This window comes from Nothoprocta perdicaria, unplaced genomic scaffold, assembly GCF_003342845.1.
Source record: "Nothoprocta perdicaria isolate Ctin4 unplaced genomic scaffold, notPer1 scaffold_25, whole genome shotgun sequence".
Classification (NCBI taxonomy): domain Eukaryota; kingdom Metazoa; phylum Chordata; class Aves; order Tinamiformes; family Tinamidae; genus Nothoprocta; species Nothoprocta perdicaria.
The window spans coordinates 2,946,081-2,971,560 of NW_020455477.1; the positions used below are offsets into that span (position 1 = coordinate 2,946,081).

Below are 25,480 nucleotides of genomic sequence, written 5' to 3' on the forward strand. Positions count from 1 at the left end.
AGTCTTTTAGGCCAGCAGTAGTCTGATCTACCAGTTACACTTTTGAGATATCCACATTAACTAAGTAGTTAATAAGTTATATACATTATATATAACTATTATATATAATATCATATATAATAGTGAAGTTGTCCTCCTTTTAACAAAGTCACCAGCTGTTCAGAAAGAAGATGATTCCCAACGGGCATCATGTTTCTAATATGGTTTAAAATTACAGAACAGCCATTCACAATACTAACAATAATCCAGTTTTAGGCATTTTTGACACAGGTAACTCTTCACACCAAGCTCGTAAAGAAAAGCATAACATCTATTACTTTCGCAAAGTCTGGGTGCAAAGTGTTCTCTGCAGAATCAGTCTCTTCTTGATGGCCATCATAATCCACTGAAGCTTCTGATGCATCTTAAAAAGAAAACAATTATTCAAAAGGCTTTATTAAACTTACCATTACTATACAGTCTTAAATATCAACCTCATGTTGTTTTTTCAATCCCTTTTATTATAATCAAGTTATAAAATGCAAGAAATACACAACCCTTGTCCTCCTCAGGCTCATCCCCCACTGGTATTTACTATAACTCTGCCTCCATTTAAGCTTCCCCAACAACAAAGGGCTGGAATGCCTGGCACATTCACCCAAACACCCCGGCCCGCAACAAAGGCTCCTTTCTTTGCACTCTCAGCCCCTCCTGAGGCAACACTGAGAATTTATTGCAAGCCCCAGACTCCACTCCCCAGCACAGGGTTCACCCTTCGAAGTCAAGGATGCCAACAGGGTTGCCCACTCTTGGAAGGGATCTAGCCTTGACTCTGGGCACTGCAGACTATGGATCCATACAAGCTTTGAATCAGCTCAGATTAGAAGCAGTTCAAATCCACGTTACAGTTTAAAGTACATTTGGTCCTAGGATTTTATCATGGGCTCATCATCCTAGCTGAGCACAGATTTATTATGAGGGGGGATGAGTTACTGCCACACAAAGAATACAGTTCAACAAAGCATCCGATCCTAACTTCCAAAATGAAAGCATGTTAATAAACAAACTCCCAAAAGGAAGAAATGAAAAGTCAGTAAGCTTCCACTAAAAAAGCAATATGCTGCAGCTGTTTCCCTCCATCCCTTAAAAGAAAAAAGAAAAAAGGGAAAAAATACCTCCAGATGCTTAAAGAAAACAAAATGCTGGAAAAGGAACTCATCTGACCTCTCCCGGAAAAAACTTCTTAAAGCCTCTCAAGATGGTAATACATGAAGTACCAGCAAGATCCCCAGAGAACTGTATTTGAAGCAGTGTTGCATATGCTAAGCACAGCCACATCATTCTCACTAACTTCACTGGGAGCAGTTTAACTTCCCCCACAGCCCTTTGGAAGTGATCTGCAGGGAATTAACTGACATTGCCAAGCGATTGCCAGAACCCTCAGAAATTTCCTCAGAAATCAATAGGTGCAGAATCCACTAGAGACCCAGGCAGTTAAAATGACTCAACAGTGAAATGGGAAGGTTTGGTTGTTTGCATTCGATTTGAAGAGCAACGCAAGGTTATTCACTCGTACCAAGTTTCAGATCAGTGAGATCGGCACTTTTCCTCTCCTGAATGATCCCCTCTGGATTTATTTGCAGGATTTTGTTGAGAGTGAAAATCCAGTCTTCCATATCCTGCTCATTTTCAGCTGCCAGCACAAAGTATGTGAGGTCATTCATCTTCAGCTCAAAGGCATGTTTCCTAAGCCTGTTATTCTGTTGCAACAAAAGGAAAAGAGAAAACCAAAACTTATTAAAAGAAGATATTGAAAAGATATTGGATGCTGAAAAGGTGGGCCTTTTTATGGCCAACTTCTGTCATGAAAATCATAAAAGTCCTTTGGGAAAGGGCTGAATAAAATTTAATGAAGTGGTACAACTTTCCAATATCGTATGTTTTAGTCCTCCTGTTTCTCAACAGTTTTTCAGTGGTAGTCTTATGGAAGCAGATTTATCACTCCCCACTGTCCTCCTTGTTCAGATTTCAGAGATCGTGCAGCTTGTCCCTTTTTACTTAATCAAAATTAAATAAATCAGTAAGTCAATGATGTCCATTGACTATGGACATCAGTGTCACTGTTTTCAATACTCAAAAAAACTGCAATCATCTATAATTAAGACATTGTTGACACAGCTACTCCAACTACTTTCAACAGCATGGACGTCTGAAACCACTCACGGCCCCAGGGAAATGTATAGGTCCTATAAACACTGTATACATCTAAATTAATACAGAACAGCAATTAAAATTCCAGTGAAATCTCTTTGCACCAACGTCCCAAAATGGTTCGACCAAGAGTAAAACGCTGAAGGGAGATATGCTAGGAACCTTAGGTTAGTGCCCATTTAAAGCTCCTAAAGATAGGGGTTTTTTTTGTATAAATGGATTATGCATATCAAATTATGCATGATCTATAAAGAAAAATGCTACCTTTCAATTTCTTTTCTGAAAGAGTATTGCCTATATTATATACTTCCATTTACAGACATGGCCAAGATCTTTATATCAGATAATGCAATACTATTAGACGTTATCTAAAAGAGCAGTACATCTCACATGCTGAATCTTAAGAACATTAGGGCAGGAAAACTTCAATATCCACTTTTCCATCTGCACTTCAGACTTCTGGCAAGAGGACGAGATCTACAGCAAAGCCTTTGTTTCAAATCTAAAGCCAACTATTTTCCTCCCAATCCGTTAATAGGAAAAAAATGTGCCCTTTCTCAATTTGCTTCTTTATAACCCCTTCCATATGGTATGCGGACCTTGAGGTTGGCTTCTTGTAATCTTCAACATTTAATTTCAAATTTCTTCCAGAAGGAAATAATCCCAGATTTAAGGGGGGGAAAAAAAGAAAAAGAAAAACAACAACAACAACAAAAAACCAGCTGTGGATCAGGACAAGTCTAATGCCTGCAGGGGCATTCTTCCAAAATAAATAAAATGTTTTGTAGGTATTTCTTATTTTATGTGGAGGTACTTTCTCCATAGTGCTTATAGCAATTTAGACATTCAACCTCCATCAGACAGGAACTCAGAAGTCATTCCTCTACAGTCAAATAGTTTATAATAGCACATAACTAGTGAGAGCAGGACATTTCACATTGCAGCCTTCCTTCAAGCCTTCAGTTATATCCGACTCTTTTTCTAAATTGCGACCCCAATTTTCCCTATTAAACTCAACAGCAAGCAATGCTTTTTTTCAGCCCTGTGATGCTTTGTTCATCACATTTTGCAAATAATACTCTGATAGCTGATGATCCTGAACTATTACCACTTTAAGACTAATTCCTTGCTAGTGAAGACATCAATACAATACAGATGTATAATATATATTCTTTTGAATGCTAATCAAATGAGCAGTCAAGGAAACTAGTATCCTATCAAAAGGACAATTGCTAGCACCTGGTGGCAGATGAGAGGTAAAGTTAGTTTCAACAGTTCTGGCAAGTTTGTAGGGATTATGATGATTTAGAAAGCAGCCGTCAAAATTCAAGAGAATGATTTCAAAATTTTCTTGATCTGTTTTTGTCAGGAGCAGGAAAAAGCCCTTAAGAACTCTTGAAATCAAAACATTTTTACTAATGTAAAATTGCATCAGAAGTATTATTGAAGAACAAATACCCTCTGCATAAAATCTGTATCTAAACCCACCCTATGGGGACATTCAAGGCTAAATGGGGGTTTGGGTGAGGCCCATCTTAAAAGAAAGCAGACACTCCCAGCAAGCAGCAGCAAACAATTTTCACTTCTTATTTTTATAACTTAACAGGATATATCAAATCTCAAGACCTGGTGCTCCTCATGAGGAGCACTTCAGCACCAGAGCCTTCTCTTAAGCTTCTGCCATTCCTCCAGGGTGCCTGTTAGGGTCTTTCAAACCAATGGGTGACACAAGCTAACACCACTGTCCTGACGCATTTGCCTCCACCTTCTCTCTCATTTTTTTTGAGATTAGAAACATCCTTTAAACTACACAGGGTAACTGGGCCTCCCCTACAGCTGGATACATGGGTGCAACAACCACGAGCATCAGGTTCTGCAAGGGCTTTCACCAAACAGAAACTCAGAACTTCAATACTAGATTGATTTACCACTGCTCAATAGCTGATGTTTTATACCCTGAGTCTCTCTAGCCCACGGCAATCATGTTCTTAATCCTTAATATGCATAAGGGAAAACCTAGTATGCATATTAACTAGTAACTAAAAAAACAATTCTGAATAAACTTTCTATGATATTTTTCCTCATGTTTGCTGTGGCTAGAGTTTGTATTTATGATCTGCTATCATAATTCAGGTATTGTAACCTGCCAGAATGAGATCTCACTCCTAGAGTGCAAAAGCAACTGTGGTTCATCTCGTGTGCCAGAGAACAAGACCACTGTCAAATCCATGGATGTGCCTTTAGTAATTCCCACTTATCTGACGTCAAAAGAATGGAAAGAAATAAAATGAAACTTACCTGGATAACTCCTGTGCAAGAATCCAAGAAAATACATCCCTTGGGCTCCTTCGATATTTTTTCATCTTTATAAAAATTCATAATGTATGAGTTATCCGACAACTGTGTCAGCTGGAAGTAGCGCTTTTTGAATGACTGAAGTGAGAGAAAAACAAATTGCAGTTGTTGTACAGCAAATTGTTTCATAGACATTTTGTTCACAGAGAAGATACAGTAAGTAATAAGTCATTGCAAACTGCAATGCAATCACACTATTTTGCGGATAAGTATTTTACTATCATTTAAGGTAGCATTATCAAATGTAATTTAAGACAGAAAAGGCTAAATGACAACGACAAATATGCCCTGGTGGGCACAATCTAAACTGAAGAACCAGCGTTGTGCCCTTACCCGAACAGTAATGCTATTGTTCACGGTGCTGTTAAAATTCCCTTTATAGAGCCAACCAGACTTGAAAACTCCTGCTGCTAGCCCTCCTCCACCACCACCTCCGCCTTTAGAAGATGAGTGGGATGTTGTATCCTGTATGAAAGACATGATTAATATTGCCTTGACTTGTTTTCTGAATTCCAAAATGAAAAAAAACCATAACATGTGAATATCTGCTTAATAACAAATACTAATCCGTGTGTTGCTTCGGAAATAAGACTCTCAATATTCCTGCTGTGCACATTATCACATGAGACAAAGCTGTTCCATTAAATTCAAAGTTACTTAAAATGTGACATATTTTATAAGTGATAACAGCCTTCCATTACCACTCTTTATTTAATGTGAAAGCAATAAAAGACTTCTCAGGGATGGGGGGGGACAGGGGGAGCAGAAAATACCTCATCTTTATCCACATCTTCATGATCAATTTCAAAGGAATGTGAAGGCAGTTTCTCTGGTTTGCATTCATTCCTGCCAGGAAATGAAAAATGTTTTAGACATTTTTATTATTATTACTATGATTATTAATATAATCAGATATAAACTACTCATTTAATATGCCTGCTACTTCAGAGATGCAGCCATCCTGACTTCAAGATATCTTCCATATCGCCTGTTCCTCGAGAGCAGCTCTGAAATGTCCAGGCCACAGCACTTGGCAAATAAGCAAGAAGACAACTTTGCTGCTGCCTGTTTCTGTTTACCCAGAACAGAAAGAGCCCAGAACAGAAAGAGTTCTCCTCCTGTTCTCCTCCATCCCTGCTCTTGCTCAAAAAGAGCAGAGCGTGAAAACTGCTTAAAAAGGGGTAGTGAGAGCTCAGAGATGGGAATTGAAGGGATAAGAAAGATCTAAAGAAAAATTTCTGAGGTCCATCGTGCTCAGAAACGAACTAAAGCACTTGCTGAACAGCCTGGCTGTGCTGCTGCACTGAGCCCTTCCCTGGTGGGCGCAGCATTAGGCAAGAGCAGTGCTTTGGATGCAGGGGGATGTGGTGTTTCAAACACTGCACCTTTCTGACAGTACAAACCAACATGGTTAATACTCACATACAAACTTCATGAATTTAAGGCATGGTAAGTGCAAAAGCCATAGCCTCTTTCAGCAACCAAAACAAACTTGTTTTCTTCTGGGGCAGCAAGTAGTGCTGCATTCAAAACACTCCTGAGTGCTGTGCTCTAATAATATAATTAAGATGTTTAGTTACAGCCCCATACGTGCAGGGCAGGAGGAAGATCCAAGGCACTATAACATCTTTAGAGCATGAACTTGTGGTAGCAATGTCATCATATTAGAATAACCCTCACAGAAGAGGATGTGCATAACTAAAACATACTTTTGTGCAGAGTAATGCAATCATGGATCGTATGCATATTTCATAAGAGAAAAATGCTTTAGGTTAAATGGAAAAAATGCTGTGCTGCAAATTATATTCTTGAGCACTAGTGCATTATTTTCTAAAAGAATTAACAAAACTGCTTTTAATGGCTTTTTGTACTACCATATTCTCCGTTCATGAACACACTGACAGATGAAAAGGGCTGCAGATCTCGGAAGGTTTATAGAGAGCATCCACTGAGCACAGCATCTAAAGGGTCCACCAGCATCCACTTACTGACTCCCCCAACCCCAGTTTATAGCTCGTACTGGTTTCCATCCTTACTCCAGCATAATTCTGGGGCACTCAGCCCTGTTGCTGTTGTATGCACACAGCAGTCTCTCTCATTCAGTATCATGGTTTTAATGACTCAAATTCCACAAAAGAAGGGGGCAACACTGCTCATGTAGATACCCTGTGATTTCATTAGCTGATAAGCAAAAGAGCCCTCAGAGAGCACATTCCCTCTCAGAAAAAGGAGTATGGGTAGAAACATGCATGAAAGCAAGAACACCAAATTCCTCATTTCTTTCGCTGAAGTCAAGCAGAGTCTTCAGCACCTTTATGTGTCCCCCAAGCACAGGGGGGATGAATGCTCCCAGGGGCACCTTGCTGCACCCATGCATTGCTAGTGCTGCACCAATGCATGCTGTGCACGTGGGCCCAGGTTCTTCACTGCACAGATAATGAACCCTTAAGTAAAATCTCACCCCTCGGTTATACAAGGCAAATAAAAGGAGAATTAATCCTGGGTAAAGGTGAGTGACATTTATGCATTATTAAGGAAAAGAGAAAAACAGCTTTCCTGTCTTGACTGCTCTTGGAATATGCAAATACACTTTTAAGATTTAAATCAGCACTGAATGAGTTTGTTGATACTAGTGAATTCTGCAGAGTCTTGAACTTTTGCTGAAGGATCTTTTCTTCCCCTTTTTAAAAATGCAAACCACTACAAATACGGTTAAAGTAGCAGAGCATACAAGCCACAGGAAAGTACAAATATGGACACAGCTCAGCAAAATGACACAAATCAAGGAGGAAAAACGGAAGAAAGAAGAACTTAAGCTAGGCCTTACTGTGGTAAGTGTCGAAAATCTCCTGAATATTGCTCATATTTGTAGTTCACAACATGCCATTGGGAACTGTAATATTTACAAGCCTGAGGAGAAAAGAACAAAACAGAATTACTACAACTATTCGGTCTCAAAAAGGCTGCAGCACAGAGAAACGTTGGAATGGCCTTCCAGCTAGATAAGCACAAAGTCTTCTTTACAGCTGGGGACATAGTTCTTAAGTGAAAGACAACACCACATGATCCCACATTTTGAAGTACAATTTCCCTTTTGAATCAAGCACACTGAAATCATATAGGAGGAAGGGGGTGGTTTACAAGTAACATAACATGCTTTCCTGATCCTCCAGTTCCTACTGTATAGAATTAAACCACGCTGCTAATGCCTCAGAAGATACCACCTAGCTAAGGCATGACTTTCTCCTTGCACTCCATGCAATATAGATTTTCTCTTTGCATCCCATTTCATTATTTAAGAGCTGCACAGTAAATACACTTGCCCTTTTCTTTTTTCCCCCCCGGTTTCAACATGAGCTCTCTACTTATTCTGCCCCTAAGGTCTGACCTTTCCCCTCTCGACACCAGGCAGGAGCATGCTAATAAGATTAATAAGATCATTTCTTGTCCAGGTTTTACCTTTCCCTCCAAACTGAGTTTGCTCAGTCCTCTTGCATCTCCTTGTAGTCCTATTTTTCCAAAAGCCTTTAGCCCATTTCTATCTTTCTTTTGAAATTATCTTTAACATACATCTCTCTCAAATAACCTGAAAGACCACGATACCGCAAGGTATCGCTATGCTGTCAAGTGGGTGAGAATAGCTGTGCGATTTTTTTTATGCAGAACTTTCCTCAACATAATTAAACTACATTTTAGATGCAATAACATCATTGTCGATTATAGGTTAATTCATCACTTAAGTTGTTCAGTTTAACAAATAAGGCAGACACATAACTAAGAGCATGCAACGTGCATGTTTATGGCTAAGGTGCACCTACATGACAGGACACAGATATTGTCAGAGTTTCCAGTAATTCTAGCAACAGAGTGTAAAATATAAACTAATAATTACATAATATGTTGAAGGATGTTTTCTTCTCTCCCCCTACTCCACTTAAACAGCTACAGCAGCCCACACGAGAGGGTCAGAGGAGAGGAAAAACTCTTAAAACCTAAGGGTAGAAGCTGCTTCCCAAGACAATGTGGAGAAAGGATGCATGTCCCTAAGGGAAACAGTGGAGAACTAGAGTAGAGAAGGTGGGAGCAGCAGCAAGGAGAACGAAGAGGGGGAAGAAGAAAGACAATCTCGCAGAAACACATGGCAAGGATTTGATTCCAGCTGACAGGAGCACAGAGAGAAGAACAGATCAAAAAGATTAAAATACAAAAAGCTAAGCAGAAAAAGTGGCAGAAAAGGCAACAAAGGGACATGGTGAGTTGAGTTAGTCCTTAGGCTAGGAGGATTCACCAGGCTCTTTGTGTCTCTGGAGTCAGTGCTTGCCGAGCGGGCTTTGCCTCAGAGGGATGCAAATCAACTTAGGAAAGTCATCTGGGTCATGATCACAATCTTTTGAGACAGCTTTATTTGTTTTTAGCATTTGGGGAAAGCAAAACAAGGAAGTAGATGCCCATATACAAGCAGTTCTCTTCCATATTCAAGCAGACTGAACAGTTCAACGCAACCGAAGGCATTCTGCAGCGGTTATGTTCAGAAAGAAGCTGGAGACTACAGTGTGGTCTGACATAAACCCCGATCATCTTTCAGATACAGGATAAAAATGTCACCATTAGACCACACAAAATAATACAATCAATATATGTTCATTCTCAATAATCTATAACTGCAATACAACCCTGACTAAAGCAGCAGTGTAAAAAGCTACACATGGCACCCATTTCCCACAGCACTCCCATTGGGAATGGGGCACCAGCTGCAAACAGAGCAAAACTTGTCATGGCAGCTCTTCAGCAAAGGACACAACCACTCCAGTATCTGCATGGCAAGTTTTAGCTGGAAGTGGATCCTTACCTGGATCATAAGCATGTTCCTACAAGAGTCCCATGTATTCTGCGCTGAATGTGCCAGTGACAGAGCTCATTCTGTGCACGGAGGAGCACAGACCCCCCCGTTCACACTTCCCTTACTATCTGCTTGGCAAATGTAGAACTGAACCTTTTACAGAAAGGATCAAGTCTTCCCTGGGGCACTTTCATTACTATTCTGTTTAAAAGATGCAATTAATTCTTGCAGATAATTCTTAACAGAGGCCTATGCAAACGTTATAGGCTTTTTACTGAAATGGACAAAAAAAATTGTGAACAATATGCAGAATAGACCCCAGTATTTTAGCTTATAGCTATAAAGGTTTCTTGTGCTCCTCCAAGAAAAAGCTAATCAAAATAAAAATCCAAGGGGACAAGTAGCACATTCAAGTATCATTCTGTGAATCCACAAGACCAAAGTCAACGCAGTGCAAAAGCTAACGCTGTCCTTCAGCTAAACCAGCCTGCTGTGCCCAGGAGCTGTGACTTGCTGCTGTAAACCAGATCTCGTTAAAATAATATATATAAAATGTACAATGTTTTCTGTTCAGAATATCCCTATTTTTTTTTATACTTTAGTCAATTATATTGACTTTTTTTAATTGCAATTACTGAATTTGAGTAATATTCATGCCCCTGATTTCAGTAGCGCAGAGAAGCTTTCTCGAAGCAGAGAGCTCATCACGAGGCCAGGACCAGACCTTACCCTTCTTGGCGAGGGAGACGGCACCGTTCCAGAGGAGCCTTCAGCTCAGATGGAGCGTGGGGGAGGAAAAATATAGATGGAGCATGGAAACAACGGGACGTGGGAGGGCTGGCACACGCTCGCATAAACTTTTATTCCACTGTTGGCCAGGAGACTGTGCAGCTCATTCCCAAAGGGAATATCAATTTCAATCCATTTCCTTCTCTTTCTCATCCTTTTTTTCCTCCTCCTTCCTTGCCCAGTTGGCCTCATTTTTCCTTAGAGGCACATTACCCTGCAACATTTTCCACCTGCAAGTTCTCAGCTCTTGCAGTGGCAATGATAGAGTGGAAGAAAGGGAAGGGGGCATTTAGATTTGCCTTAAAGTGTAAAACAGCCTTTTGGAGAAAGAAAAAAACAAAAAAGAAAAATAGCAGCAAGCAAGAGAACCAACTGAAGCAAACACCTAGCAATACTTGGCAGCAAGGACAATTCCTCTTTTCCTTGTACCTTGTTGGGTACTATGGAGGGGTGGTCACACACATGACATGGGTGTGCGGAGGATCCTGCCGCTTCCGTGCCCGGGTGAGAGCAGCTATTGCTGGGAAGCAGGGGATGGTAAATAGGGAAGGGAAGGCTCCCAAAAGGCACCTGCCCACGAGCACCCCCACGTACACAGCCCAGCGCGGGGAGCCTGGAGCTCCACGAGCCAAAGGATTCCAACATGCTCCTCAGAAACATTAGACATTTTAGAGATACTTACCCTTTCCACTATCAAAACACACCCCATGGGCCTTTAATAATATAATCTCACTGTCCTGCTACAGCACTTCTCTAAAACATTGTAGATTTTTAAATCTACCCTGCAAGGACCAGGAGCACAGCCTTGGCTCTGTTGCTCCTCAGATGGAGTTCCTGTTTTAATTTGAGTTAAAAATATATAAGAACAATCAAGATTAGCCTGTGGACAAAATGCTTGAGAAATCAGCTGCTCAGGCACAACAGCACCTTCAGTAACGCTACAGGAAATGTGAAGTGGTGGCTTTTTAATGTTACGACTAATAAAATGTTTGCTTGATAACTATTCATAGGTCCCATAAAGACAAAGTACAACACCTCTAAGGAAGGAACCCTCCGGATGCACAAGGGCTCCAAAACTTCATTACGACTAAGCACCACACCTCCACATCTAGACAGTTGGCACGGGACAGTTAGAAGGGACATGTACGACCACTGTGCCTACAGCCAGAATGAAATGGACACCATCCATTGAATGAAATGTCAACACTGCCACACTTTCCCTTCTGATGCAGGGCTTTACAGCCTGCAGGGTCCCTGCTCTCAACTGCTTTCAAGATGAAGTTCGAGGATGCCAGTCACACGCGCAGATGCAGGGACAATACTGGGGTGCAAGAGAGCTCTTTGGCATCTCAACAGCTTTCCCTAGCAAGCTGGTTTCTTCATAATCATCTCCAAGTCCCATCTCCTCAAGTTAAAACACCACAAAGTGACTTCAAACCCTGAGTCAATGAGACAGGCGTGAGCCTTCCCGCGGGCTGCACAAGCACGAGGACAGCTCTGGGTGGAGAAGCAGGCAGCTGTTGTTACACTCTTGTTTATCTAGCTCAAATCCACTTGCTCAAGCATGAACCGATTGCCAGATGCCCTGTACAAGACATGATCAGATCACACATCACATCAATAACTAGTTTCTCTTTCCAGACTTTTTCAAGTAGGTTGCAAAGATGACCTACATGTCCAAAACATGAAGGAAGCCACAGGCTCTAGAATAGCTTGTAAAGCTATAAGGGTGCTCGTACACAGCTTACCAGGGCTTCTGATGGAGATGGGACTGAGTAGAAACTGCTTCAGTCACCTGTCTGATGACATTTGAGAGCCCCAAATGAGCCCTTTTTCATTACAGGAGGCTATATACCTCAATGAACAGGGCAGGAGTGCACGATAGACTTTAGCACTTAAGTGAACTCCGCCAGCTTTTCTAAAATATGGATGGGATCATCCATGGTGAGAACTTTCTACATACCATGAGCTGATCTAAAGCCCGTCAGGACACAAAAAAAAGCCTTCCCCAACCACCACGGCCCCTGGAGCTGAGTCATGAAGCGGAGGAATGCACCCAAGACAGCCAGAGACACCCAGAGAAGGAGGAGACAGTTTCTCAGAGCTCTCCACTATTACACTCAACTTCTTCAGCAAGCTGCAGTCCTCCTTTTCATTTTGCCCAACTCCCAGCATATCCCCATCATTCTCTTGACCAGCCCCTATGCAAGTGTCCAGGAAGAAACAGTCATCTCTGCGGGGAGCATAGGGCTTAAAACGATTCACAAAAGGATAGGGACAATTAATATATATGAAAAAAATGTAAAATAAACATTTCATATATGTTGGATATATATTTCAAACATACCTAAAGTTCTATATATATATATGCATAAATAGCGGGTGCACACGTGTATGTATATACAAATGCAAACCTACACTGATTTACTGCAAAACATTGTTATCTTGCAATTAGTACCTAAAGTTCCTCAAAGTAAGTATAACTATGTTGCAAAATACCCAGTCCTTTAACCTTCCAATATGAAATGTAGAAAAAAATAGGATTGCCATTTTAGCTGCACTGTCAGGAATAGAGTGTTAGAAAAGCCTTGGAATGTTTTCACGATCTTAAAAAAAAAAAAATCTTATTTTGTTTCTTATGGAGTGAATGTTTCTATTTGCCAAGACAATAGACCAGAATAGACCAGGAGGGCAATGCTGATGCACCCATTTTTTGTAATTTCCTTACAAAGTCTGCTACAAGTAAAAAAAGCAATTCAGAATTAGGAAGAGGCCATTAAGAACACTTCTCCTATCACAGTTACCATAATATCTGAACATTAGACTACTAGGCTTGGGTGGAAATCTGCTAGAAAATCTCTCTCCCAGGTAAGAATTATACATAGCACAATATCTTCCTTTGCCAATGGTTTCCTAGGACTTTGGTAGAACGAAGGTAGAGACCTGTATTTTTATAATTTTATGCAATAACCTGCATCCTTTAACATACTGATATGCACTAATGTTAGCTAATGCAACCTCAGCCTACAGCGTTTGGACACTGGCACCGGTGTACTATGGTCTGCTCAGTTCCAGGGGAAAAAGCACCGTCTGGGACCAGCTCTTAAGAAGTTTCCTCTCCTGCAGTCCCTGGGAACCTGTGGCCAGAAGAAGTCCAGTTATCTGCCGTTCTCCACTGAAACCCTCTGGGAGGGTCTCCGGTGGGAAACACCGGCACGACTCCAGATGAAGCTCCACATGGTCTTTGTAGAGCTTCCATAAGAGCCTGATCAATAAGTCAAACATTTTGTTCTGGGTTGCAGCTGGCTGCAGTTGCTTAAATACGTGCAGGATGGATGCCCTCAGTGATCACGAGACCACCACACATTTAAGGAACAACATGAACAAGATCTTGGCTTCTTCACAACTCTAAAAAAGGAAGCGAAGGTCAAGCACTCCTATCTTGCACAGCTGTCCCAAATGATGTAGCAACTACTGAACTCCAGTTGGAAACACAAGCAGACTGCTGGGGGGGGGGGGGTGTCAAATCTGCATTGACCAACTATAGGTTTGTGCATTTGCTGCAGCAGACCACAGCGACAGACCCTCACAGCACCCAGGTCTCATTTTTGCTTCATTTTAGATCAGAAGCTATCCTCTTCCTGGAGCTTAGTTCCTTTTATATGTACTTTTTGGCCATGAGAAGTGGAACATATGTATGACTACTTTAAGAGGCTCTTATTCTGCCATTATTCCATATACAGCCCTAGCTCTGTAGCACTGTTTTTTCCCCATTGCTTTGCTCTCTTGCCTCCTTTCTCTTGGCTCAGTAGTTTTGCAGAGAAAGTTAATAGTTGCGTTCAATATATATTTTACCAGGTTGCCATTAGTATCCCCTTGGAGCACTCAGCTATAATGGTTCCCAGATACTACACTCTATGTTCCATTTTTAGACCCACCACCTTCCCTGGAAAGCACTGAAGACAGTGCTGGCCTTGCAGCTTGTAGGACCTAAAATAAAAAGCAGACCCCAAAGTGCTGAAAGGGCTGGGAGACTCCTGGGAAGACAGATAATTCCCCCAAGCTTCCTTATCTTTTAACTCGACTGTCAGTTTAAGATGGCAAGATTCAGAGCATTTGAGCAGGCAGTGAGTTGTTACTGCTCTCAAACTTATTGCTGGAGTGAGAAATAGAGCAAGCCAGTAAAATGTCATGTTACATACAGTTCAACAGCTACAATTCTGCCGAAACTTGTTTCCTTCCCCCCACCACCATCCTCTAGCTTTGTCCACAACTAAGTTTTCTTCATCAAATTATCTTGCAGTTACAGTGCCTATGAAATAGGCTATAGAAATTCAGACCAGAAAGCCAGGTAAGCAATCTGTGAAATGAACACATGCCTTTTGGGATAAGTATTAACTGCTATTAAATCCCTTGTAGAAGCTGGATGAAAGTTTGGTTCCATATACTTGTTGGGTTAAGTGAAATAACTGGATGTATTTTACAGTGAAGGCCCAGAGAGCTGAGCACAGTAAGTTCTTCAGAAGAGCACAGCTGTTATCTCCAGTGCAAAGCCCTTCAGAGTGATAAAGCCCCAAATGGGAAGCCCTGAGGCAATTACAGAAACAAAGCAGACCCTTCCCTTGCAACCCAAAAGCAGGCAGGGATGCAGGACAGACTATCCTCTTGGGTAAAGGGAGAGAAGTTAATCACTCCTAGTTGCTTCTAGCTGCCATAGAAGTATTTTGCTTGCATTGTGTAATAGAAAGGTGAATAACCTTCAGACACTGACAGTAGAATATAAACTTCTGATCATTCACATTTCAGCTGTTTCTCAGATAGTGATAACATACATTTCAGGATAAGATACACAGGCAAAAACAACATTAAAATATCTCTAGTACTTCCAAGACAGTGTCAAATAGCTTTTTTTTTTTTTTAAAGCATCATTACTTCCAAAAGGCAAAGCAACCTGGACACCCATGATCAGCCCTCATGTGTAGTTACCAGTTCCTATGGACTAGCAGCAGCAGGGAACACAGCAGCCCAAGAGGCAGTTATATTCACTTTTTTTCTAGATGCAAATATCTCAGAACAGGCACTTGCACACAACATATGCTAAAGAACACCTCAGCAATATTTCAAATATGTTCCTTATTAACATAACAAGCCTCCCCCCTAAACCTCAATTGTATTTAAAAGCAAAAAGATACACCCACTAGGTATTTACCTCTTTAACAAATAGATTTTCTGCTTTTCGCTCTGCGTCTTCAGGTACAGAAGGATACAGCGTCCTGATTTCCAGTGAAATTGTGTCTGTCTGACAACAAATAAATAGAAAAGGCAAGTTAGTTGGAGTGAGAAAACAACAGTTTTGTCTCATGAAGAGGTTAAGCAGCAGGGTTATTAGGGCTTGCATTTTCAGCTTGTCATGTAGCCAGTACTCATACACATCAGCTGCAGCTCGACTCCCTCCCACACAGACTTCCCAATACTATCAGCTAAAGCATTAATTACAAGGAAGAGCACTGGTCAAATAGATTTCTGGGAATAAGCTTGTGCCAAGCAGACTGTAGTCTCTGATTAAAAAAAAAAAGTCATTAATGGATAACATCCTAATTCTTACTAGCATCCTTTCCCAAAGGACATACTCCAGATCTCATTGTCTTGCACGCTTCTCTTCTGCCCCTTTTCCCTTTTCAGCAAAGGAATGTGAGAATAGAGCTTGAAGTTTTGACTTTTTTGGAAAGAGAAAAGTGGAGTTTCTCCAGCAGCCAGCCCAGCACAGCAATGGGAATTTATGCAGGACTCATGATGCTCGTACAGACCGTTGGGCTTCCAGCAACCTCTTCTAGGCCCTGCACAAGTTAAGGAGCTCCTAGAAATGCAGCTCCCAGGTAAGCTGGTTCGTCAGGACCCAGGGAAGGATGAATCCAGCAGGAATCTGCTCTTGGCAGCTCCTTTTCTCCTCCATCATGGATCAGCATGTTATTTCTGGGTGGAAAATGGTCCAGCATGAAGAACCACTGCTCAGTGACACCATCAAGCAGCCCATAGGACCCACTGCCAAGAGCCCATGGAGAATCTGTTCATCTCCAAGTAGAAAGTGCTCGTTTTCGTGTACATGGTGCTGCACAAATCCAAACTCTTTATGTGAGAGTTACCTGCCTGTTACCAGCTCAGTCTCTCCTTACAGCTTCAGCACAGCACGATGGTTCTCCCCATCACTTTCCATATGAGTAATTTTGAAATAGGAGCACGGATCACACAGGCAGGTGTGAGCAATGCGGGATTCCCCTGACTTTTCCTCGGGATACAGCACAGTTGCACCCCTCTGAACCCACAGATAACAACGGTGCCTCCCTTTTCCATACGCGGTCCCGGAAGGAGCCTGGGCCCAGCTGTAACCGCAATGTCAGGGACAGCAAGGCCCAGCTGCCGGCAGCCGCAGCCCACGGTGCCACCCCACAGCACCGGCGCTCATCCAGCCTCGTTGCCCTTTCCAGAGCTCCCGGGGGCGGGAGGGGACACAGGAAGGGACGTGTGACACACCGCAGGCCTGACGCGAGCCGCCCGCTGCGGTGGCGACGAAGCCTGCGAGGCCAATGGCCGCCGCGGCGCGACCACAGCAGGGCCCACGCGCCACGGATGGCAAAGAGGGTCTTCTTCCGAGCGCTTCTTCCTGCTGGAGTCTGCGTCGAGTCGTGTTTTACCTAACAGGCCAGCACAATGCAGCGGCAACCGATACCACCGCGCTGCCCGAGACAGCCTGGCCCTGGCCCTAACGCCGCCTCCAGCCAAAGCTGCAGCTCCGAGAAACATAACCCAAGGCAACGCTCTCACATGCAGCCATCCCCCTCGTTTTTCTTCAAAATATCGTATCAGAACAAAATACAGCCACAGAAAACAAAAATCAGGTAACAGCAAGCACGTCTCCTTCGCAGACATTGCTGAATACCCTACTAAAAATCTGATTTACTGAAAGAACAGACTTGGGACATGAAAAAAAGTATGTATTGTCATATTTGAACTTCTTTTAAAAGCTACAAAGTACTTCCCTTCTGAGAACTAGTTATGCTCAGACCACTAGCTGCAAAAGGTCTTGCCACAAAAACACTTCCTGTTCAAAGCTGATCATTTCCCAAGTTAAATGTTCTTAAAGGCTGATCAAGCATAGCATTTGCTCACCAAAATACTTTAGAGAACAACTAGAGAAAGGACTAAATGTGGAAGGGGTCATAAAAATACAGAATTTTATTGACAAAATCCATCTGTTACTGTGTTTTGAATGCAATCTAATTTTATAGTTGTTCAAGCAATTACAGCAAGTGTATGCTCAAATCAGAGGCCAAAGGGATATCTTATGTTTGTGCATGCAAAAACTGAGATAATTTAGTAATACACCTGTCAACATAGACTACTCAATTCCATAATGAGTTCTGAAGAAAAAAGTCCATTCTATGCAACTGTCCTATCATAACAACTCCTAGCATTCAACCAGACTGGTTTCTTTGCACAAGCCCTGCCCATTGCACAAGCCCTGCTTTGCACAACACCTGCCTGCAGGTGTTTGATTAGTTACAAGGGCCATATTAATTAAGCACCCTCGCTTGCTACAGTCACTGAAGGGTATTTCTACAGAGAAAGCCAAATGCTAAGATTGCTCCTTATTAATGATTGGTTAGGAATAATGTTCCCAGACAGTGTGCTTAGACAGTGTGACAGTGCGCCAACACAGTGAGTTTAGGATTTGGAAACAGAGTCCAACCTCCATTAGCCAGTTCAAACATTTTCATTCTTCAGCTATTCTACTAGCTCTCTGCCTGAAAACATGTTACCAGTGGTTAGAACGTCAGACAGATGCATGAAAAATGATTGTATTTACTTCCTGAAAAGTCTCTCTTTTTAAGGGTGCTAATCATACACAGGCAAAAACATTCATTCACGTTAAGGCTTAGATTCAATCTCTCTTAACCAGAAGCTGCTCAGTCCTACTTCCATCCGAGCAAACAGATTTACTTAATGTTATGAAAACTATAATAAGTTGGCACACTAAATTAAAAAGGAAGGATAAGAAGGACCTTTGCTGTATAAATGTTATAGCACAAGTGTGGCCACTCCACGGGGGTCCCCACTGCCTGGTCCAATCATCCTGGTACCAGCCTCTCGGGGAGTGAAGCCACTGGGTGCAAGGCGAGCAGAAAGCGAACACAGCTCATGCTTAGGAGCAGCTTTAATAAACGTCCTGTCGCTGCCGGGAGCACAGTCAGCGCGAGGCTACGCGGTGCTCCCGGGGTTGCTTTGCTGGCTCTTGCAGCTCTGCAGCTCCAGATGGTCACGGTGGCTTCAGGGCTTGGCCAAGTGGCTGCAAGTGCCTTGTTCAGGGCTGTCCTGAGGGCACACATGCCCTTCTGCACTATCCCTGCCTGCTCTTGTCCTACCGATGCATCTGGATAGGCTGTGAACATCTGCATCCACAGAAGCAACTCTTGTTCCTCCACAATTAGGTAGTAGAGGTTTCACAATGCTAAAAACAGGGAGGTTGCGATTCTTCCCCCTTCTGAGATTAAAAAAAGTCTGGAGACAGTCACACCACCTCTGAAAGAGGATGCTTTCAATACTGAGTAATTCAGCCACTCTAAGGTCTCTCCAACACACACAGGGCACCCAAATGGGCTTTCAAAATAAGTCTGACTGAAGTCAGACAGGATTTTCTGATAAGATTTGCACTCCCACCATATCCAGAGAAGCATCACCATGCTGCACCTGTCCTAAATCTCAGAAATGAGTTATTCTATTGCAAAGAGGCAGTCAGATTTACACAATTCCAAACTATTACATTAATTCTAACTATTTACACAATTCTGATCTAGAACTGGCAAACTGTTGAAACATTACTTAAATTCACTTACTTCTTACATTCACTACTTGAATTATTTTAGTAGAGTTTTGCTCTGAAGATACAGAGCTATTTTCATGCTCTATAGAATGTCCAGTGGATGGGCTAACACACAGCCCAAACCAGGGCTGCATCCACTTTGAGCCATGAAGTCCACAGCAATTCTAATTATTACAGTTAAACAGCAACATCCACCATTTCCTGAGGCATTATCACATTAAATAACACTCAAGAGCCAGCCTGAGCACCTTCTAATTCAGTCAAACCTGGATCTCTTTCTGCTCAAATGGATGACCCAGACTTTTGCGTACAGGTGATATTTGAGCAGGAAGGAGTAGGACTATAAATAGACATTCTGCAGCTGAAAACCTGTCTGCTATGAAAGCTCTGCAGTCCTGTCTGGTAACATAAGCTCTTGTTACTGCAGCTGATTACAGTAAAAGACACTAAAGAAAAAAGATAGGGGCCATAGTCTTGCAACAAAACTACCGTCTTCTCTGCTCATGAGTAAGAGCCACCTCTACCACTCTGGCAAGCCTTGTTTTAGAAGATTTATAAATATTTAGAAATAATGCAAAATAATTATAAAATATAACAGAGAAAATAAAATAGAAGTAGCTCCTAAAAGCCATACTGAAATTGCCCAAAATGAAATTAAAATAAGGATATGAAAATATGATTTGACAGTCAAAGGCCTTGAATGGTTGGGCACGATTCTCCTTTCACCGAGAGGGTTTGCTCCTCCAGCTTGAGCTCAGCCACACTATATCAGGGAGCTCAAGGGCCTAGCGAGAGCACAGAGCAAACTGCCAGCTTTGCAATGCTAAATTTCAATTTCAAAAAACTCACAAATGTGCAAAATGGATAAAGGGATTAACGCTAATGGGGAAATGTATTCTGTTCAGCTTTCCTTCAGTCCCAGGAGAGCATTAACTCAGTTAATGCCACCAAGGAAATAGAGCCATTTAGTGAAACAAAGCTGCCTGTTAGGCTCAGGGCCGCTGGGACAACAGCGGCGCAGCGGATGGGATGGGAAGGGCCCTGTGCAGCAGCTACAGCTGGCACCGACTGCAGAGCGTTTCCATGAGGGATGCCTGCTCATCAAACCCCAAAGTCCTTCAGAGAGCCTGGCTGATCTGAAAGAAACAGCTGCAAGATGTGGGCAGGGGTCCAGCAGCAACCTGCCCAGGGGCTGCCCCGCGCTCCCAGGGCATCCCCCACATCTCCATTGCCACTGGAAAACATTCTGAAAGAGTCCCCCAACCAAACACACTCAAGGCTCATCATTTTGCATGTAACATCATGCCAGCAATGGCTCAGCCTAAAAAGCCAGCACTGCTACCCACCAAGTGTGACTTGTATCACCCGGTCAGGCCCCGTGGGCATTGCTATTTTAATTGCCAAATATATTAACTAGAACAGCTTCAAAGAGACTGTAAGTTACGGACATGCAATTAAATTAGATTAAATGGCAAGCAGAGATTCCAGTACAGCCTAAACTACTCTTGTGCTGAGCAAACAGTCAAGTACATATTATGGAACAACACATCTTGTGAGTGCCCAACATGCATTTCCAAACAACCAATGCTTTGTGCTGCAACTAATCCTGAATAGCAAATTCAGAGATGAATGTTGGAGGGGAAAGAAGAGAAAAAAAAAAAGAGAGAGAGAGAGAGAATGAATTTGGTGGGAGGGGAGTAATGCATTACACAGAAGTTAAGAAAATCTTAGAGAGTCCCAGGGAATCTTCTGGCACTTCCCTTTAACACCAAAGATAAGCTAAATCATCAGATAGACAAACTTGAGAGAAAGAACAAAACACATTTGCCTTGTACTTACTGAAAAGTCATCATCAGGGAACAATATCAGGTCCTTAAACAGACTATCTCCAATATTTTTTTCAATCTCTGTGATAACAGCTTCATAATCCAAAGGCTCCAGGAGTTTGGGTTTTTCCTGCTATGGAGAAAAATAAAAGATTAGCAATCTATTCTCAGATTCTTCTTCTATTCATAAACTAAGATCCGCTGTGTTTGTTGATTTTTACATCAGAAAACGAATGGCTTTTCCCTTTCCCTCCACTCTTCCCAGCCCGCAGCAGTGGAGCCAGCTCGGCCGGCAACGAGGAAGCAGGGCCAGCCCTAAGGGCCCTTTCGACCCCGGTTATTCCCAGAAAAATCCATCAGCTCAGAGGCCAAAACCACGTTACCCGATCGGTCATTCTCAGGAACTTGCTCTCCCTTTCTCTCTCAATACACACGGGTGGAGAGGTGCAGTTTGAGCTCAACACAGATGATGCGATTTTCAGCTCACAAGTTGTGGAATGAATGACCTACTTTACTAGCGCTTGTTTCCATTACTAGGGGCTGACTAATTTCTTCACTCTTGCACAGTTCCACTTCTTGAACTGCTGGTAGCCTGTGAGTGCCAGGGCATTGTTTTCCTTGGTAAGAATCCAGTTCTCCTGGAATATCTGGCATTCAGTCCCAAAACTTCTCTTGTCAGGAACTGGACTAGTCCCATCTAACAGTGCTATTGCTGCCCAAGGTGGTGGGAGTATAAGAACACATGATAAGAACAGCCACACTCAAGTAAATGCTTAACATACGGCCCCAAAATAGAAAGCATTATACAAACAAAGAGCTCACGTATTAGTGTGATGTCTAATGCAAACACATTTTTAAAATTATCAGAGAAAGTAAATGAGAAGGAGAACTGGCAGAACATAGTGGAAAGCAGGTAAGGAGGGAGAAAAAGGAGAATCCTAGTGGAAAACAAGTACAGAAATACTTCGGAACACTTGGGTCTGATGCAATGGTGGACTTGGAAAAAAAAAAATCTCATCCTTGCACTGTACTATCCAGAGCCATACAGAGCTTCCCTTCCCTCTTACCTAGATGAGTACAAACCACAGGATATCAGAAAAAGTTTTATACATCTATAAAACAAATTTCGGAACCTGCTATTTCTAACATATGCATCTCCTCTTTTGACCGTGCTCTCAAGTTCCATTTTTACCCCCCTCAAGGTTTCTCCCAGCCATTAACCTAGCAGGGAAAGGCAATGGATAAATTGAAGTCATCTTCTGCTAATCAGATGCATCCATTAAAAGTTTAATATCAGTAGAATAGTCACATAAAAAGAGATTAAACCACAGCGATGCACATGATCTTAGGAATATACGCAATGGCTGAGCAGCTTGTGATAGAATCACTTGATAACAGGTCGGTAAGATCCTGGAGCAGATCCTCTCTCAGAGCAAATTAGACCAGTTTGCTCAGGGACTTGTCAACTGTACAGCACCTCCGAAAACAGAGGTCCAGTTTAAGAGTTGGAGCTGTTCCTTCAACAATCTGATCAACTAACTCATGGGTTGTCTTATAACCTTAGTGCAACATCTTTGTGTAGCTTTCAGATGACTTCCCCCATACGTTTCCTGGGCTTCAATATATTTTTTAACCAAGCTTAAATTAGTAATTTTTTTCTAATGTGTCACTTCCTTCCTCCGTAATGGCAAAACCACTTCTTGGTGAAGTCTGTAAGAAGGTCTCTGATGATACCAGATAGCGATAACTCTAGCTCCAAATCCTGGCCCTGCTATAGCTTTTTGCAGTCTATGTTTGCAGCTTGTCTCCCATTCACCTACAGCTTTACCCCAGCAGGAACAACGTCACGGTAGACTCATGCTACCATCTTGCCACTGAGCACTCCCTTCCAGTCACTGCAGTACCCTTTAGTCACAATTTTAGACTTTCCTTCATTAAGTTTAACATTAAATCTTTTTATTAAGTTTTTCTATTTAGGTGCAAGTTTCAGGAAGTTAAGATTTGAAGAGAAAGTGTTTGAGTTGCACCAACCACATCATCTTCACATCATCTCCTGTACCATTAATTTCAGGAACTACAAACAAGCCCAAGTGATTGAGTGGGTTTAGGCCAAGTTTAGCACAAAGTAAAATCATATCAGCATTCCTGCTATTATCTTCAGGAGGTAATCTTATAGAAGCTACCTGCCAAATAAAACAATTAAGTGAAGTATGCGCACCAGTAAATGAGGCCCAAGAGTTTCACACGGGCATTTTTCCTGAGCAGCAGTTCCACTACAGCACATTTTCCACAGACAGCTCATGATACTACCTATATGCAAAGCATCCCTAGCCAGAACAGGTACTACAGTACCACTGGGTCTGCAACAAGCTTCAGTTTTAGCATCAGGCGTGTTGTTGATACCACAAATGCCCGCTCCCCAAACACAGGAGTGTGTCACTACAATATTAATCTATGTCACATACTCCTGGGAAACTACAAAGACATCAACTTTCAAAAAAAGGCCTTACAAGTAAGCACTATGAGCAGTGACCTGCCTATCTGATGTGCAGAGTGAAAAAAAGAGCTGGGGAATCCCACAAATCTTAGAACTTCTCTTGAAACATGGGGGATTCCCCCCCAAAAAAGCTCTGGCTTTTGCAGTTTCTCTCTCCTGAGAGAATTTGGCAGGGCTAACAGAACAAAGGGACTTTTCTGCTTCCCCTGGAAATCCCGGCATGGATGCAGGGAGCACGGCTGCATCTCCTCCAGCCTCGGGCCTCCCTCTTGCCTGCAGCAAGAGGAGCCGCCCAGGAGGAGCCCCGCTCCTGGGAGAGGCCGCACATCTCCTGATGGTCATGAGCTCATTTGTGAGACCAAAAAAAAAAAAAAAATAAAAAAATAAAATAAAAAAATAAAAAAAAAGAAATCCAAGAAAACCCTGAAGAGGAACACAGCAGCTCCATCAACATCACCCTTCCCACAACACTGGTTCTCTCTGACCCTCCATGCTGCAAAATAAAGAGCATGTTCTTGTAGAAACATCTTCTGAGAAATGTAGAATAACATAGGCAGAGTGGCATTGCCAAAGCTACCAGAAAACCTTTCAGTGAAACACTTAGAGATCTACACGGATGTTTTGATGCAGTGCAAATGACATTTTTTCTTCTATGATACCTCAGGAAAATCCTGCAAACAAGGCAGGATCATGTTATGATAAACCTCACATATCAGATTCAAACAGTAAGCTGTACTCTTCTATATTCCCACTGCAGAGATAATCAAGTCTATTCACTGCTGATATCAATCACAGTATAACAAACAAGATGCCTCTCTATCTGTTATTGTACCTTAAAACATTAATAATTCTGCATGTTCTTCAATAGACTGTGGCTCTATCCTTTGCAGAGCTAGTACTTCAATTTGGCAACTTTTCCATTTGGCAGCTGTTTTAGTTAGTGGTTATCTCAAAAGACAGAGAATGACTGCTCAGCTTTCTTGTCCCGAGCAGTCACTAGCAGTGATGGTGGGATCAGGATATTCCTCCCCAAGAGCACTAGCAAAAATGTGTAAATTAGTAGGGCTGATTTAAAGCTTTAATAACCACAGGGCTACTTCTCCTCAATTTAACTTGTCTGTTCTTTTTGGACATGGACCAACCGAGCAACCACTGTGCCAAGACTGCATTATGCTGGCTTGGATTTTTATAATCCTTTTTATATTCCCTATCTCGAGTGAGTAGTGAATTACACCTAGTAGTACTGAACAGGTTTGTGAACTCACAGTAAGAAGGTCCTTTCCAGCTCCTCACCTGCTATAACAATCACAACAGTATCAGTTTATAATCCAACAGTCTTGTTGAACATTTGGTCACTTTCTGACAAGCCCTGGGATCTCCAATGAGCACCTAAGCCAACACCATAAAGGGATAATCACCAATTCATTTCACATTGGTCAAACAGCCCAGAATGCCATCAGTGATATATTGTTCAATCAACACCGAGAAGAAATCCCGCTTTGTTAGATGAGATCTAAACTATAATCCTATAGCCCAGATAAAATAAGCACTATTTTCCCAGCAAGCATGACCAAAAATATCCACATAAGTGATTTTTCAGAACCAGATATAGTGCATGGTTTGTCTCTGGCTACAAAAGCCTAATATGTTGATGCACTGGTACCCATCATCTCTTCTTAATTACAGGATAAAGTTACTTGCATATTATCCTCCTAAAGTCATATATCTGCTAGCTAAAGAGGCTAAAGGAAGAAATGATGCAACTGAGGCCAATAGTCTCTGGACAGTCGTTACAAGCACTTCCCCATTTCAAAAATTAACTTGAACAAATGCTATTACTTTCTAATGCCTTAATGGAATGGCAGATCAGGGTTTTTGTTTGTTTGTCCAGAGCACTGAATTTTGAGTAGTAAGAATTTAGTGAAGACTTTTAAGATACATATCTTCTTCTAAGGTTCTCATAGAAGAGAGAAGAGAATAAGTGATACACCTGAACAAGACAAACAATTTAAGTAGCTGGACTCCTCCTGAAGTAAAAATTCCTTCAGGGCATGAGAATCCACAGATGGGTCATGAAAACGAAAATAATTGTGGCAGACAGACAG

The 25,480-nt window shown here is 42.0% G+C and overlaps 1 protein-coding gene across 9 annotated transcripts in view; it reads right to left on the reverse strand.

The window, feature by feature from the left end:
- DOCK10 (dedicator of cytokinesis 10) overlaps positions 1-25,480 on the reverse strand; it is a 113,072-nt gene that overhangs the window by 64,527 nt on the left and 23,065 nt on the right. For 8 of the 9 annotated variants that reach the window (XM_026040042.1, XM_026040041.1, XM_026040040.1 and 5 more), the window contains exons 2-9: positions 20,892-21,011; positions 15,384-15,473; positions 7,373-7,455; positions 5,319-5,391; positions 4,879-5,010; positions 4,489-4,623; positions 1,556-1,739; positions 318-403 (exon numbers count right to left, since the gene is read on the reverse strand). In XM_026040042.1, coding sequence (XP_025895827.1) covers positions 318-403; positions 1,556-1,739; positions 4,489-4,623; positions 4,879-5,010; positions 5,319-5,391; positions 7,373-7,455; positions 15,384-15,473; positions 20,892-21,011 — 903 coding nt within the window. The remainder of the gene's footprint in view (positions 1-317; positions 404-1,555; positions 1,740-4,488; positions 4,624-4,878; positions 5,011-5,318; positions 5,392-7,372; positions 7,456-15,383; positions 15,474-20,891; positions 21,012-25,480) is intronic. The other variant, XM_026040037.1, reaches the window with a different exon arrangement.